This window comes from Symphalangus syndactylus, chromosome 4 (genome assembly GCF_028878055.3).
Source record: "Symphalangus syndactylus isolate Jambi chromosome 4, NHGRI_mSymSyn1-v2.1_pri, whole genome shotgun sequence".
In the NCBI taxonomy this organism is placed as follows: Eukaryota; Metazoa; Chordata; class Mammalia; order Primates; family Hylobatidae; genus Symphalangus; species Symphalangus syndactylus.
Window position 1 is genome coordinate 121,090,532 of NC_072426.2, and position 17,998 is coordinate 121,108,529.

The 17,998-nt window shown below is 39.7% G+C and overlaps 1 protein-coding gene across 11 annotated transcripts in view; it reads left to right on the forward strand.

Annotated features, from left to right (window-relative positions):
- The window catches only part of ARHGAP10 (Rho GTPase activating protein 10), a 364,968-nt gene that overhangs the window by 127,461 nt on the left and 219,509 nt on the right, over nt 1-17,998 (forward strand). For 9 of the 11 annotated variants that reach the window (XM_055276077.2, XM_055276078.2, XM_055276075.2 and 6 more), the window contains 2 exons: nt 3,850-3,921; nt 14,333-14,434. In XM_055276077.2, the coding sequence (XP_055132052.1) occupies nt 3,850-3,921; nt 14,333-14,434 (174 nt within the window). Of the gene's footprint in view, nt 1-3,849; nt 3,922-7,047; nt 7,762-14,332; nt 14,435-17,998 lie in introns of those variants that run through there. The other 2 variants (XM_063638256.1, XM_055276076.2) reach the window with 2 other exon arrangements.

Consider the following 17,998-nt stretch of genomic DNA (forward strand, 5'->3'; position numbering starts at 1 on the left):
ACATGCCTTCACTTTATGGCATGTTCTCTTTCAGCAGTCATCCTCTCTCTCTACTGCCCCACCTGGTCATTCTTTGAGGAAGGGTTGTTCCCCACATGGTCTCACCTGTCAGTCATAAATCAACTCCAGCCCGGCCCTTTCTGTCACCTTGCCATGGATATTGCTGAGCTCTCATTCTTTCTTTAAAACGTCTCTACAGCCCACACAGCTGAACTCCTTTTTTTTTTTTTTTTTTTTTTTCTTTTTCTTTGAGACGGAGTTTCGCTGTGTTGCCCAGGCTGGAGTGCAGTGGCACGATCTCAGCTCACCGCAACCTCTGCCTCCTGGGTTCAAGCGATTCTCCTACCTCAGCCTCCCGAGTAGCTGGGATTACAGGCACTGCCCAGCTCATTTTGTACTTTTAGTAGAGACAGGGTTTCTCCATGTTGGTCAGACTGGTCTCGAACTCCTGACCTCAGGTGATCCACCTGCCTCGGCCTCCCAAAGTGTTGGGATTACAGGCGTGAGCCACTGCACCCGGCCTGAACCCCTTTCTTCTTTTATCCAGCACCCTGGTAGCTTTCTCCAGTCTCATTGCCATCGTTTCCCTCTGTTCTTTTGTTTCCTGATCTAAGTACTTGGTCTGAGACATTTCCATTTTTCTACTGTCCTACCTCTCTACTTGCATGACTTCAAATGCCATCTACTTGCTGATGAGGACAAAATTGGTATCTCTGACCTCGGCGTCTCTTCTAGGCTGTGGACCTGTGTCTCTGACAGCCCGTTTTACTAAGATCTTGGGCGTTTCTCAGAATCTTGGATTTAACATGAGCCCTTAGTGTGTGCTCCCAGCTGCTTTCCCTCAAGATTTTCCCTGTTGCAGTAAATAGTGTCCTTTATTTTTTATTTTTAAATTTATTTTTATTTTTAGGATTTGTGAGTATATAATAGGTATATATTTTTATGGGGTATATTAGATATTTTGATAGAGGCGTGCAATGTATAATAGTCACATCATGGAAAATAGGGTATCCATCCGCTCAAGCATTTATCCTTTGTGTTACAATCTAATTATACTCTTTTAGTTATTTTAAGATGTACAATTAAATTATTTTGAGTATGGTCACTCTGTTGTGCTATCAAATACTAGGTATCATTCATTCTTTCAAACTATTTTTTTGTACCCATTAACAATCCCTACCTCCCCCCTACTATACTTCCCAGCTTCTGGTAACCATCCTTCTACTCTCTATCTTCATGAGTTCAATTGCTTTGATTTTTGCATCCCACAAATAAGTGAGAGCATGTGACGCTTGTCTGTCTGTGCCTGGCAATAAATAGAATTGTTATCTCTTCATTTGTTTATGCCAGAAATCTGGGAGGGATCCTGGAAATCTTCACCTTTTCCATTTGGTCAATCTCTCATTACTTTGACGCCACCTGCAAATATCTCTCAAATCTGTCTACTTCTCTTTACTTCTGTTGTTGGTTGCCTTAATTTGAACCACCACCATCTCTTCGTGTACCACTCTAGAAGCCTCCTAACTAGTCTGTCTGCCAGTTTTCTGTACCTCTCATCTCTCCCTCAGCAGCCAGAGTAATCTTGAAAAGCTCTAATTATCGTTGTGTCAATTCACTGCTTAAAAACCCTCCTGTGGTTTTCCATTGTACCCCCAATAAAATGCTAACCTTTCCCGGAGCCCACAGGCCCAGGGCACTCTGATCCCCTGCCATCACTCAGCTCTGTGGGCTCACTTCATTGCTCCTTATGCTTCAGCCATTCTGGTCTTTTGACATTCCCTGTAATGCTCAAACTGCTCACCTTCATCCTTTCCCTCTGCTGATCTCGGCAGGAAACAATTTCTCTTGACCTTTGCACCATGGATTCCTTCTCACCTTTTAGGTTTTAGCTTAAATGTCACTACTTTGAAGAAGTTCTCTTTGCACACATTTCTCCTTAGACCTCCTCTAATGCATTCCTCACTGTACTCCTACTTTTCTTCATTGGAAGGAATTACTAGAATGTGCGCTTATGTATCTCCTTAGGTGTTCATGTATCTGGTTTACATCTTCTCTACGGAACAGTAATTTCCACGAAGGCAGGGGGCTGTGCTTGTTTTATTCACAGCTGTATCCCCATCACCTGGCATTGCAAGCTCAACAGCTATTTATCTCGTAAAATAGGTAAATATTTAAAGTTTATTAAGATGGCAACTTTGGAGAAGCACCTCTTTGGTACTTTTATTGCCATGTTGCATGGTGGTTATGCTTGGTGGGCCCAGACTTATGTGACTTGGAATCCCTATTCCTATCCTCTGTGAACTTGAGCAGTTGTTAGCTTCTGTGATCCCTGCAGTTCGTTCTGGGCCGACTTCTTTCTTGAGTGTACCAGTTTCACAGAACACATATTATATGGAGGTTTATTTGGGAACACTAGTTGGGTAGATCCAGATGTGGGAGCTTAAAAAATGACAGAGGTGCTCATGTAAGTGTGCCTTAAGTTAATCTATGAGACACTGTGTGTAAATTCATGCATTGTGAAAATGTATGCTAGCACTTCTTGTATCTGCACTCGCAAATGGAATGTGGGACATTCCATATTATTTGGGGAGTCAGGATTCCTGGCTGGTGGTGCTTTGTAGGACTCTTTGGTTTGCCATTGCTGTAGGTCACATTGTCTAAAATGTAGAGAGGATAAAATGATATTTTGAAAGATGATCCCTTTTCTTTGTTGCTCGTAATTCTTTCTTTTAGAGGTTTGTTGCCCCAGCTGTTTTACACCCAAGCAGCAAATTATCCAGGTGGGAGTGAGGGGAATCCAGGGGTCAGCCTGGGGTAGAAAGTTGAAACTGAGCATCTTGAATGTGGGCATAGTCGCTTATGTTGAGTGTTCCCTACCTTAGAGTATGAAGGTCTGTTTGGGAGAAACCCTCACATAATGAAACACTGCTAAGGAGCCTTTGGTTACATTAAGAATCTTTTTCTATTCCAAATCACTTATTTTTTCTGTAATGTTAAGCTTGGATTTTTGAGTATCTTTCTAAAAAGAGGGATGGCGCTTTCTTAAATAGTGTTTTGAGATTTTCTTTTCTATTTTGGGTGTTTCTGGTCTCCTCGAAGCAGAGCGTGAGAAGCCACTACTCACCAGTATATTGTTACTAAGTATGTTTTCTTTCGATGAATATTTTCTTTTATTTGCATTTTCAGCATTTTGTGGCTTAACATGAAAAGCCCCAAACCAGCCAACATAAGAAATAAATGTGGTTGTGGTTGGAGTTTGTGTGTGGCTTCTCTCATGTGAGCTTCCCTGATGTCATGTTTGCTAGCATGCCCAAGCATTTGACTTTTTTGTGAGCCTCCAGTGACTCTACTTTGCTAATATACCTTAAATCTTTAGGAGGTTTCTGTAATGAAGGGCAGACTGGTTGTATTTGAACAAGTAGCTACAGTCCTAGTTCTTTACATAATGTAGTCTGATTATCAATAAAGGAATGTAATTGAATTTTAAATTTCTAAGGAGGGAGAAGGAAAATAACAATCTTAAACAGAAGTGTTCTGTTAATGAATGTGATAGACCCCTTTGTTGTTTACAGACAGCCCTCTTGCTGTTTCGTGGAAGAGAGTTGGGGCTGTGTTGTACATTTCACTGGCAATCTGCCCACCTCCTCTTCCCTGAAAATATTTATGGAGTTCTAGTGCTTTAATAAGTTGAGAAGTGATTTAATTGTTGCATTGGCAGAGTGAGATAAAGCCGTTAAATACGTTGTTCATTTTCTTTCTGGGTGGGGTGGAAGAGGGAAATGAAATACTAATTTTTTCCTCTTTGGAAACCTAATGCTGTGCTCTTTTGTTATCACTCTTGTTCTCTAGGCATTAAGTGTAACTGAAACCCTGATTAAACCCTTGGAAAAATTCAGAAAAGAGCAACTTGGAGCTGTAAAGGTTTGTGTCTAATTTGAATACACTCATAAACAGAAAACATAGATGCCTCTACTGCTTCGTGGTACACTTTATTCACATTTGGCAGCTTTGAAGGAGATGCTGGAGCAAACCATCTGTTGTTTTATGTTTGAAATGTGCTTTTCCCCCTTTGGGGGTTATGGAATTGAAAACAAAACAAAAACACCTGGACAAGGTAGTAAACCTCTAGTAATCTTCTTGGGCTACACCTTTCCATGTAGAGTTTTAAAAATACCTGTAACCAAACAACACATTTGCTCTGAATAGAAGGAGCTTATCACTGGGGGGAGTGTAGTTATTTCTGTGTGCACCTCAGTTTTATGTAGGAGTGTAGCATTACAGTAGGGTTTAAGATTATAGACGCTGCCACACTGCGATGCCATTGAAACTAGGAAGGGACTATTAAGTTATTGGATGTAATTTCCTTCAATTTAACAAATATTTATTGAGCCTCTCTTATGTGCCAGTATTGTTATGGTATTGTGCATTATATTGTGTGTTGTATAGTATTGTGCTGGGGATTCAAAGGTGAGTGAACCACAGACTCTGTACTTAAGGATCTGGGATTTAACCATGATTTCCAGGAATAATGCAGTGGTTTTGCCACAAGGAACCTGAGATATATTTAGCAACTTATTTAAAGTGTGCAATCTGAGCTTTGAAATTACCCCAGAGAAATAATTTCCACCAGTCTTTCCTGAATTTTATGTATGTACTTGAGAAAGAAAAAGTAACATTTGCATGCTGTTGACCATTTTTGGCTTGGCCCAAGGAGAGGGGAATTAACATCAATTTTAGGTAGGGAAGGGAGTTTTTATATTTGTATTTTTTTCCCCCACATGGCTGGGGATGTGAGGTTTTTTTTCTCTTCCTAAAAGAAATGACTAAAATCCCTTGGTGGAAATAAACACTATGGCCTCAGTAGCTTAACCACACAGATGAACCCAAGGAGTTCCAGCTCTGTAATTGCTGTTTATGGAATGAATTCTCATTTAAGTGACTTGTGAAAATATTAGACATTTCTTTTTGGCATACCGTATTACAGTTTTTAATGAAGCGCTACGAATTGAGGCTCAGACCCTGTGAACAGTGGGAGATCATTGGGGGCACCACACCAAGCTCCTTCCTTGGATTGTTTGCCGTGTTCAGGCAGCTGGGTTGTCCCCTCTGGCTTTGCAGCAGGAGATTGGAGGTCAGCTTTCACTTCTGTGACCTTGACTAAGTAATTGGCTTTAGTTTCTTATCTGTAAAATGAAGGACTTGGGGGATCTGACTACTGTTTTATAGTTTTATGATTTTGTTTTGATTGTGTCTCTTTAAGCTCTTTTAAAGCTTGTTGCATTTTGGTTCATTCTCTTTTAACATTTCATTGGCAGGTATTCCATGTAAACAACATCTATTTCTTATTTTTCTCATTTGAATTGGATGGTGCTATATGTGTGAAGGTATATTATGGAAATGAAAATTGAGTGCGAGTGAACATGTTTACTTTTACTTGCCATCTATTCTACTGGAATTTAGAAATGTCTGACCTTGAATCTTCTATTGACTCATTTTCCCCCCTAAACTTTCCAGCTTCTGATGTTAACATTTGTTTAGAGTATATCCTGCAAAGCAACTTGCACAATAAGTAATCCTTTTAAAAGGAGAAATGGTTACAATAGTTTATTCTGTGCTTTGAGCTATTTAATAACCAAATTCTTTCCTGAAGTCCTATTTCTGTATCCCTCCCTGTTCTTCTGGCTTCAAGTTTAGAAAGAGTTTATGTTATGTGCAGTCTTTCTCAGAACAGTATGTGTGTTGACTGTTGTACCTATGGATGTCACCTGTGAAGAGCCTGTCATTGTAGGTCATAGGGAGAAGCCCTTTTTCCTGCTAGTTTTGTATACCATAATAAACAGTAGAGAAAGGTGGTTGTCTGTGTTCTGTAACGATATGTAAACTATGTAAACATCTGTCCTTTCCATTAGGTTGTTAAATCTTTAAAAGACTGTGTTTTTTTTTTTTTTTTTAAATTCTCTACCAGCCCCTACCCTGCCTTAATACATAAAGTATCTAATAGCCTATCCAACTGATAATTCTAGAAGAAACAGGAAAGGGTTTAAGTTTGGGTATTTGAATTACTTTCTGCATCTGTGCTGCCTAAACATTCAGTCATATTTTGGCAAGCACACAGTCTTGTTCTTCTGATTAAATCTGCTTACACGGGATACTTCAAAAAGACTTTACTCTCTTAGGTTAAAGAGCTTTTTGTAGACAGCATAAAACAGTTTTCACATGGGGATTTAAGAAAAAAGTCTTTAAAAATTGACCACATCAGAATTTTTAGATATGGGGGTCAACATTTTGATCTTTCCCCGTCTCCTGTTTCCCATCTGGTAATGTTGTAGCCCTTGCCTGAAGCTCTTTCAGTTCCCTGTGCTTTTACCTTCTCCGGTTTCCAGAAGCCCAGTTCCATGTTTAACTATGGTTTAAACGTATTCTAAGTGTCTAGGTGGTTTTTGTAAATTGGATTTTGAAAAGCCTCCAGGTATTGTCTACTGTTTTGCTTATATTTGGATATGCTCTCCTTGAGCCCTATCTGTTTGGTTTGGACGTATCCCTCCATTTTATAGGTTCTGCTGCATTTTCTTATGTGCTTGCTAGGTTCTAGCTTTTGTTCAAAAAGCCCTTTTGCCATCCCAGTGAGAGGTGAAGCCGGCTGGGCTTCTGGGTCGGGTGGGGACTTGGAGAACTTTTCTGTCTAGCTACAGGATTGTAAACGCACCAATCAGTGCTCTACATCTAGCCAAAGGTTTGTAAATGCACCAATCAGCACTCCGTAAAAACACACCAACCAGCACTCTGTGTCTAGCTAAAGGTTTGTAAATGCACCAATCAGCATCTGTGAAAATGCATCAATCAGCGTTCTTTGTCTAGCTAAAGGTTTGTAAATGCACCAATCAACACTCTGTAAAAATGGACCAATCAGCACTCTGTAAAATGGATTAATCAGCACTCTGTAAAATGAACCAATCAGCAGGATGTGGGTGGGGCCAAATAAGGGAATAAAAGCTGGCCATCCGCGCCAGCAGGGGCAACCTTGGGCCCCTTCCATGCTCTGGTAGCTTTGTTCTTTAGCTCATCGCAATAAATCTGGCTGCTGCTCACTCTTTAGGTCCACGCTACCTTTATGAGCTGTAACACTCACCGCGAAGGTCTGCAGCTTCACTCCTGAAGCCAGCGAGACCATGAACCCACCGGGAGGAACAGACAACTCCGTGTGCGCCACCTTTAAGAGCTTTAACACTCACCGCGAAGGTCTGCGGCTTCAGTCCTGAAGTCAGCGAGACCACAAACCCACCGGGAGGAATGAGCAACTCTGGACGTGCCACCTTTAAGAGCTGTAACACTCACTGCGAAGGTCTGCAGCTTCACTCCTAAGTCAGCAAGACCATGAACCCACCAGAAGGAAGAAACTCTGGACACATCTGAACATCTGAAGGGACAAACTCTGGACACACCATCTTTAAGAACTGTAACACTCACTGCTAGGGTCTGCGGCTTCATTCTTGAGTTCAGTGAGCCCAAGAACCCACCAGAAGGAACCAATTCTGGACACAACAGGACACAGGTTGTTCCCTGATGCATCACATCAAGAGTTTCTCCAGGGCCTAGCTGAGTTCTTGTTTTCTTTTGAAGCTCCTTCACCCTTCTTGAGCTTGGCACTTATTGCCAAATGTCCCACAGGACTTTGTGGGTAGCTACAGGAACCAGTACAGATCCTGAACAACTTAGGGGCCAAGTACGTTGAGAAAAAACCCCGAGAAATACCAGAACATGGTAAGAGTTAATGTGGGATAAATTGCTTTTCTGGACATTTGACCAAGTAATGAAAATGTGAGTTTGGGCAAGCAGCAGCACACGATGTCAAGTGGATGCAACTAACTGGATTGAGAATAGAATCTATTCAGATGCTGTCTTGGAAAGAGCCAATTATAATTTTATCCATTTATCCAAGAGAAGAATAATTTTAGGCAGAAAACTTAATAGATGTTCATATCACAAATTATGACTTATCACCTAAGCTCATTACCAGACCTCTACTCCAAATTTCTTTCCAAGACTATGACTAATAATTTTTTTTTTTTTTTTAAAGACAGGATTTCATTCTGTTGTCCAGCAGGCTGGGCTGTAGTCTTGAACTCCTAGGTCAGATGATCTGAGCAGCCAGGACTACAGGTGCCTGCCACCATGCATGGCTAATTTTAAAATTACTTTTGTAGAGACAAGGTCTCTCTATGTTGCCCAGGCTGGTCTTGAACTCCTGGGCTCAAGTGATCCCTCTGCCTCGGCCTTCCAAAGTTCTGGGATTACCGGCTTGAGCCACTGTGCACAGCCTAATGAATACATTTTAAATACAGACTTCCAAAGATTCTGTAAATTACTACAAAACTGAGTAAAACGTAAACCTGTCTGGATAATTTCCCATATTACATTATATTTAATAGAGCAGAAACAATATTGATTTAGTTTAATTACATTTCTTTCATTCAGTAATAAAACACACTAGTGCCTATCATACGGCATAGTATTAGAGGCCCTGAGATATAACTAGGAATTACAACACTGGCCAGCCTTCAGGAAGTTAGCAACTTTTTGCGAGACTGTCAAAAAAGCAAGAAAAATATATTGTGAAAAGTGCTGTAATAGCGGTAAGCATAGGTGCCCTGGGATGTACTCTATCATCTCATCTTTGGAGCACCAGAAAGTCTTTCAGAAAGATTTAATTCTTCCTGGTTTGAATCCTCTTTCGGTGCCTTAATTAGCCATGTGATTTGGGGCAAGTGACTTAAGGCCTCTAAGTCTCAGTTTCCTGGTCTATAAAATGAGACTTACGACACTTGTCTCAGGAGGTTATTGTGAGAATTAAGTGAATTTGATAATGTACCTGAAGTGTCTAGTTTGGGGGCTGGTATCCATAGAGTAATTTTATTATCCCATTCATGGCTTGCTCCCCGTCACATTGCCAAACAGGAATTGCTTAGCTTTTTGTCCATTCTCTGCATTCTGGGCTTAGGGGTGACAAGCCATAGCATGTGGCTTATGACCTTTATGGACAAATAGTGCTAAGGCACTGGATTAGTGACTCTGGAGCCACCGTTGAGGAACCGAGGTGGCACTTTGCCAGCATTGGTGCTGCTGCACTCCTGTGCTGGCCGTTCACTTGTGCTCTGACAGGTGTCTGCCGGGCACCCTTCTGGGTCTGGACTCAAGTGCTCTGTTCTGTGAGAATGGAGCTGAATTCTCGTCTCTTTAGAGAGGCTAGAGGAGCTTAAAGGGGTGGGTTGGGGTAGGACAGGGCAAATGAAGTGTCAAGTAGGAACGAGTGACACTTGGCGTGGGAGTTAAGGGAGGGTGTGCCTTCTTCCCGCTGGAGTGAGGACGCCTCACTTAACATTATCAGTAGGTTCTTGGAAACTGAATTGAAGCAAAGCAACTCATAAGGAAGCCAGTTTTACCATGGGCCGATTGATGTAAACAAAAGTTTTTATGTCATATGTCTGGTCTCAGAAACATCACCAAACTTTTTTTTTTTTTTTTAAACGGAGTGGAGTTTCGCCCTTGTAACCCAGGCTGGAGTAGAATGGTGTGATCTCGGCTCACTACAATCTCTGCCTCCCAAGTTCAAGTGATTCTCATGCCTTAGCCTCCCAAGTAGCTGGAATTACAGACACGCGCCACCACGCCAGGCTAATTTTGTATTTTTAGTAGAGATGGCGGGTTTCACCATGTTGGTCAGGCTGGTCTCAAACTCCTGACCTCAACATCACCAAACTTCTCAAGACCACAACACTTTTAATATTAAATATTGAAATAAATGTGAGCTATACATACATTTAAGAAAGATTAATGAAAACAAGGTAATCATTTACTCACTCCTGTTCAGGGTCGCAGGTGCCCGGAGCCCATCTCAGCAGCTCAGAGTGCAAGGTGAACACCAGCCTTGGACAGGGCATGATCCCACACCCACTCACACAGTACTATTTAGACATGCCGGTGAACTGACCTAAGAGATGTGGGAGGAAATAGTAGATACCCAGAGAGAACCCACACAGGCACGGGAGAACATGCAGACTCCACACGGACAGTGGCCCTGGCCATGAATCGGTTTTTATTTTTCCCTTGTTAATGTTATAATGAAACGATGCTATTCAAGGACCTGCCATATTTAAGTTCTTCTCTAGACGAGTCCAACAGTAAACATTATTTAATTTTATAGTTTGAAAATAAGCTTTTTCCATCTCCTCATCCTAAACAATTGGAAAATACAGAAAATTCAAAAAAAGTCATCTAGTAACAAATTCTTTCCTCTTCTAAAGCAAAATAATCTAGTACCCTATAGAAAAATGGGCGATTCACAGTTATGTTTAAACTTTTATGAATTCTTTGTGTTCTTTATCCATTTTTCAATGGAAACATTGTGTGTTTTTTTTTGCAAAAAACTGCTTAATGAAGAATATATTTTGTGTTATGAATGTTTCCCTACGTTCTTACATATTGGTTGTAATCCTCCCCCCTTTGCTGTGTGCCCTTTGCTTATTATGTTTTTTTTTTGATATTTACAAGTTCTTATAGCTTCTTCCATTTCTTTTTTGCTTAGAAGATCCTTCTCTATTCTGAGATTTGTTGAAAATATTCTCTATGGCTTCATTGTTTACTTGTGACTCTTTCAATCCATCTGGAATTAATTTTGATGTGAGATAAGGTTCTCTTTCTGCTTCCCAGTAGTTAAACAGTCATGCCAGCACCAATGGTTGAATTGTCTCTTCCTTTTTTTTAACCCAGTGATTTGTAATGACAAATTTATATAGTTTTTACCTCTAATGGTATTCAAAAGATCCGGTTATTTGAATTGGGGTTCTTAGGTTCTTCTCTTCTACTGTTTATATAATGTATGTCTTTTTTTGACCCAAAATGCTGTTGTAAGTAGTAGCTCTACTTTTAAAAAAAGTTTTGCATGTGCAATTTTATAACAGATTAGAAAGCTGACTTCTACCATATTCAACTTATAAATTTTGTTTGGCTTCCTCATGTTGTTACAATAAAAAAAAATGTGTTGCCACCATAAAAATCATTGGATTTTTCAGCAGTTCCAGAGAAATCAGAAGACATGGTTAACATACTGGGTCTGTGTTCTCACGAGGCAAAAATGTTCTGGCACTGAGTAATGGCTGCCTTCGTCTCTGGAGTAGACGAGGACTATCTGGTTTTCATTGCCTACCACTCCTGATTGCATTTCTCTCCCAGCCTGTTTCCACTCATTAGATTACTGCCTGGCCCAGACTCATTTCAGTTTTTGTAATGTCTGATTTATAAGAAAAGTTTTCATATTGTATTTAACTTGATCCTTGTTGGAACTTTTTGGATTATGCTGTTACATTTATATATTTTTTTCTGTAATGCAGTGTTGGGGAAAAAAAGCTCCATTCTTTATTGAATGCTACGTGAATAGTTTCCTTTGAAATTTGTATCATTTCAGCACAAGAAATCATATGAGCACAAAGAAACAATAATACTCTATAATGACATTAAGAACAAATGCAGGAAGAAATAATTACCTGCATTTTAAGATTCAAAACCAAAACACAGCAGCATTTGTATAATACCATACCATATATGGACGAAGATATTTCTATTCTAAGCTTAGTGGGTGTGATGTTGTTATTGTTGTTTCTTGGCTAAATTCTTTCTTCATAAAGGCTTGATGTCTCCTTTTTGTTTCATTCCCAACTTTACCCACATGTTGATTTTCATAGCCTTCAATTGCTGAGTGTGCTGGGTGTTTTGACTGCTGATTAAAGCGTCACCCCTTCCTCTACCCCTTTCTGTGATTCAGATTAAATCAAATAAGGTGGTAAAAATGTTTTCCATGTTCCTGGTAAGTACTAGTCTGCAGTGATAGTGCTTCTTACTATGTGACCTTGCTTTGCAGCAGTCTTGTGGGCAAATGCAGGGGCCTGACTTCATTTGTCTTTTGTTTAAATCTGAGAAACAGATGCTCAGAGAATGTTTGTGACCTTGTTACAGAGTCACAGAGTAATGAGTGGCTAGGACTGCAGCTTGGATCTTCTGACACCTAATTCAGTGTGTACTTCACAACATCAACTTTTTAAAATAGTGGACATTTTTAGATAATGGGCATCTGTTTGTTTCAGTTTATTTTCTGTTGTTAAAATAGTGGACGAGCATAATGAAAAGCAGAAACGAGAGTAACCATGTAATATCAATACCTTGGACTTAGTTGTAAATTAAAAAAAAAACCTAGAGCATAAAGAAAAATAAAGTCCTCTGGTCCTCTCTATCAACAAAAGAGTGACTATTAAGTAAAAGAGGTTAAAATAAAACTTCTGCTGTTTTTTGGTTCCATTTCTACACATGGGTGAACCATAGGATCACAGAATTTTAGGTCTGGATCTATGAGGCAGTTAAAGAAAAGTCGCTGATCTTTTTGGTAAGAAAACTTAGGTTCTGTATTGTCGGATGGTTTTTTTTTTTTTTTTTTTAAAGTTATGCAGCTAGTTGGTAATTAACCTTGGAGTAGAAAAGGGAAGAAACCTCAGTTTCTGAGTCTCTCCTCCTCCATCATTATGGGGGAATTAATTGAGGGCTTTTAGATGACCTGACAGGGGACATACTGTCCTGGGTTTCCAGAAGAACAGCGTGTGGTCCCATGTGGTGAAAAAAGATAAATAAAAGAAGTAGAGAATTAACATGCTTTGTTTAATCTCTTTGCCTAACAGGAAAGAAATCATACCAGAAAAGGCTGGAATAGTTCATTATTTTTGCTTTGGAAAATACAAGTTGGAAAATTAGGGAAGAGAATGTTCCTTTTTTAGGAGGGGTGGAGAGTTAGGGAGAATTTGAAATTAATGGAAACATTTTGCCAGCATGAGGACACGGTGTGCTCTCATTGATACTCAAGAATGTTTATTAAAAATCTATCAAGTTGGCTGCAGCTTTAGGGGAGACAGCCCGTCTTCTCTGCATTTATGAATGTGTGTACTTATTTTCTCAAAAAGCTTCTATAGCAAAAGGAATGCAAGTATGTCCTAATTCTAGACAGTACCTAAGAAATGTTTGTGATGTTAACCAAAAGGTGAGTACTGGTATATCAATATTATTTTAGGCCCTGTTGGCCTATTGATACATATGTTAAATAGTGTTACAGAAATCACTGAAAGGTTTGGGAAAGTAGATGACATTTCTGGTCAGAGAATCTTATTGCTATACAGGTTGATCATCCTGAATCTGAAATCCGATATGCTCCAAAATTTGAAATGACACTACAAGTGGAAAATTCCACACCTGGCCTCTTGCTCTATGATGGTTCAGTGTACATAAGCTTTGTATCATGTACAAAATTATTAAAAATATTGTATAAAATTACCTTTAGGCTATGTGTGATAGGTGTATACAAAACAGAAATGAATTTCACGTTTACACTTAGGCCCCATACCCAAGATACCTCTCTTTGTATACACAGATATTCCAAAATTCAAAAATATCCAAAAATCTCTACCACTTCTGGTTCTAAGCATTTCAGAGAAGGGATACTTAACCTGTATTCATACTGGACCATTAGGGAAGATCTTTCCCAAGATGTTTTTTTTTCCAACACTGATTATGTATTATGAGTTTTTGAAAATCTGGAGTAAAACGATTGATTGAGACAGAGTCTCACCCTGTTGCCCAGGCTGGAGTGCAGTGGTGTGATCTCGACTCACTGCAACCTCCGCCTCTGGGGTTCGAGTGATTCTCGCGCCTCAGCCTCCTGAGTAGCTGGGATTACAGGTGTGTGCCACCACACCCTGCTAATTTTTGTATTTTTAGTAGAGACGGCATTTCACCACGATAGCTGGCTGGTCTCAAACTCCTGACCTCAGGTGATCCGCCCGTCTTGGCCTCCCAAAGTGCTGAGATTACAGGTGTGAGCCACTGGCCTATTATTCCATTTTACACGAATTCCACGTCTGTGCCAAAATCTGGAGCAAGTTTGCTTTTTTAAGCTTTATGTTATTTTTCTTATGTATTCTGTTTCATTCGGTTGGTGAGGGGTGAGTGACATGGAATTAATTCTTAACACTGCTAAGTATAAAGAACTGAAAAATAACATAGGCTTGGAAAAAAGTCCATTAAAGGAAGAAATAAAAGTGTCTCTTCTATCCTAATGCTGTCTTGATGATTAAGCAGTAGGCTTGGTACAGATATGTTTTTTTTAGATAGCTTTATCACATTCAGAGTGGTGCTTTGTTTTATTTTCAGATATTTTTCATAATTTGAGCTTCCCAGTGGATTAACCATGTGTATCCTTTTGTTTCTGTTTAATCATAGTTTTTTTTTTTATTTGTAGGAAGAAAAAAAGAAGTTTGACAAAGAGACAGAAAAGAATTATAGTCTAATTGATAAACATTTGAATTTATCAGCAAAAAAGAAAGACTCACATTTACAAGAGGTACAATTTTTTATTTTTCTGTTAAGTTTTCAAAATTTGACAAGCAATACATGTCTTTTAAAAATGTGCTTTACTTTTGATAACTTTTCATCTGGCATTATATAGAGATAACAAAAAGTGAACAGGTATTGTCATAAATTAAGAAAAAGTCCTTGTGAAACAAGACAAAATAATGAATACATCTTATAGTAATTAATGAGGTATGGATTCATAGTAGTAAAATTTTTGTTTCTGAGTATTATTTTACAGGAACATAATTTTAAACCAGCATTAGTGAAGAACAGATATATTATTTGCAGGAATAGAACAATTAATTGGCTTTTGGGAGTTCTTGAAGAAATGAATTGAATTTAATAAGCTCATATACCATTATGCGTTTATGTGAAGGCAGCATTAATCTTATTTAATGCTGAGAATTCAGGAGGTTCAGCTTTGTTGGAAAGAGAGCATCTGTTTTACTTGTATTAATAGACTCATTTATTTTGGAGGCAGCCATATGTAAGCAGGAAGGAATTTATATTTTATTTTTCATTTTCTCTTTGTTTACTTCTAAATCCCCTGCCATTTGTTTCTCTCACTCACACACTTGGATGGAAACTCAGTTGTTTACAATTCAAAACATAATGCTTTTATTAAAAGTAATGCTGTTTGCCATTGTTAGGATTTTGTCTCATCCCACAAAATTGTATATTTTTTTCCTTGTTTTTTAACACATAAGGAATCTGGACATTATGTACTACTGTCATAAACACTTATTGAAGTATTATCAAAATGACACAGTATTAAGTCTTGTGTAAACCTGGATTATATTTAAATGTCAGCTATTTAGTTACATACTCTGTGTGTGTATGGTTTGTTTGACATTATCCACATGTGACTTTTCTTTTGTGTCTCTGATACCTTTTACTGACATTTGGATGGCACTTGACAGTTCATAAAAGAGAAAGGAGCTTTTACACCACTTCGTCCTTACTGCAGTACTTTGGGTAGGGCTCTGTTCTCTCCTTGTGGCATATTGTGTGCTCCCTCATCTCCTGCCCTCTGTCAATTTTGAGATGACAGCTGCAGCTTTTACAGGCCTCCTTTATGCTAGCAGTTCTATACCTGTTTGCTCTCACCTCCATTTTCAGGTATCATAAAAAAGATCTTCATTCCCCAAGTAAATTTCCAAATCCAGTTCACTTTCTCATTAGGTATCTCATTTTAAACTTTGCTTAGGCAACATCTTTGGAGTCACCTTGGCCCCTTCTCTTACACTCCCCATCTAGTCCATCAGTATGTCATCTTTAGTTCCAGAATATAATCAGAGTGTGTCCACTTCTCACGACTCGTTCTTCTCCAAACCCTCCTAATGGCTTCTCCAGAGGCCCCAGGGCCCACAAGATCCTATATGTTCTGCACCCAACCCAGCTGGGGTCAGCATAGTATATACTCAGGGCCGATGTATTTGTTTTCCTTCTGCCTGGTATGTTTTCAACAGGGATCCATGTGTCTCGAACCTTCAATTACTCTTCCAAATACTCTCCACTCAGAGGTCAGTTTATTAAAAGTTTTTCCTGACCTTCTTATTTAGAATGTCCCCTTTACTCTGCTTTATATTTTTTTCACATTTCTTTTTTTTTTTTTTTTTTTTTTTTTTTTTGAGATGGAGTTTTGCTCTTGTCCAGGCTGGAGTGCAATGGTGAGATCTTGGCTCACTGCAACCTCCACCTTCCGGGTTCAAGTGATTTTCCTGCCTCCGTCTCCTGTGTAGCTGGGATTACAGGCGCCCACTACCACGCCCAGCTAATTTTTTGTATTTTTAGTAGAGACTGGGGTTTCATTATGTTGGCCAGGCTGCTCTTGAACTCCTGACCTCAGGCGATCCACCCACCTTGGCCTCCCAAAGTGCTGGGATTACAGGCATGAGCCACAGGGCCCAGCCTATTTTTTTCATAGTCTTGAAACCTTTTGACAAACTGTGCGTTTGTGTTACGTGGCTTCTTCCACTAGAATGTAAGCTTCTTGAAGGCAACAACATTGTCTTATTCAGTGTTCTATCTTCAGTGCCTAGAATAGTACCTGTTAGGGAGTAGGTTCTTAATGTATATTTATTGAATGAACTAGTGTGGAGATGCTTGAACAGTGAGCTGGGGCTCCAGCAATTTATCAGTCCCAAGGATAATTAACCTCCAGAAACATGAAGAGATCCTAACGATGAATAATTTGTGTCATTTAAATTACATACACTTTTTTATCTTGCTCTGTTTGCTTTTTACAAACTTACGTGCTCTCACTGAAACAGCCTTCTATTTTAAGTGTGAAGCCCTTAATAGGGGAAATGATTTTTAAAGGGGAAAATGTTAGGTTTGGATATTCATTACTTTTGGCAGTGGTTAATGTAATGCTAATTTTCAGTGAATTGAGATGCTCAAGAGATTAATAAGAGTTACAGAGAATGATACTGAACAAAGGCTTAGAAACGTACATAATTCATTCTCTCTTGTTTGAATTGAAAATAACAGGAGAAGGCTGGGCGCGTGGCTAACGCCTGTAATCCCAGCACTGTGGGAGGCCGAGGCGGGTGGATCACGAGATCAAGAGATCGAGACCATCCTGGCTAACATGGTGAAACCCCGTCTCTACTAAAAATACAAAAAATTAGCAGGGTGTGGTAGCGGGTGCCTGTAGTCCCAGCTACTCTGGAGGCTGAGGCAGGAGAATGGCGTGAACCCAGGAGGTGGAGCTTGCAGTGAGCCGAGATCGGGCCACTGCACTCCAACCTGGGCGACAGCACTGTCTCAAAAAAAAAAAAAAACAAAAAAAAAAACCCAGGAGAAAATTGTGGCATACACCATGCTGGCTATTTTGGCAGTTCTCTGAGGCCTTGCTGCTATACCTCTATGTTTATTGGGCATAATAGCTTCTACCTCCATCCACACCCCTACATTCTACTTAATAGTTGTACTGTAACAAGTATTGGATATTTGAGAAAATTCCATTTCTGTTTATTTTTGAAGTCTATTTTTTCTTCCCAAGTAGCCAGATGATATTTCAGTATAATAATAATCTACTTGAGAAGCAGATTCCCTGAATAACTTTATGTGAGACTTGTCTACTTTCTTACGTGTATTTACAGCAGGAATGGCTAGAAATTAGTTGATAATCAAATTGAAATTGTGTATTTGTTAAAAACTAGTGATTTGCTTGGAGTAGTAAAACGTATAGTGATTGCCTTTTAGATTTGGTCAGGCTGAAGGAAATCATTTTATGACCCTAGTTACAACTTGGACGTCCATGGCATTCTTGTAAGTGAGGGCTGTTGTCACGGGATTTTTAGGATGTCGCTTTTCCAGCCAGAAACCTCTGTGGCTGGTGATGCCTTTGCCCGAGTTTTGCTCTGGCCCGCTGGGCTTGTTCTGCCTGCTCTTCCTGGCAGGCTGCACTCGGCTTGTGCTACTGGCCTGGATCTCATGCCTGCCACGGGCGAGCCAGGCACGGAGTGGCGGGGAGTTCATGAGTGAGTTCAGGGTCCTCTGGTCACTGCACAGCCAGGCATGCTGACTGTGGTGGGGGAGGCAGCTC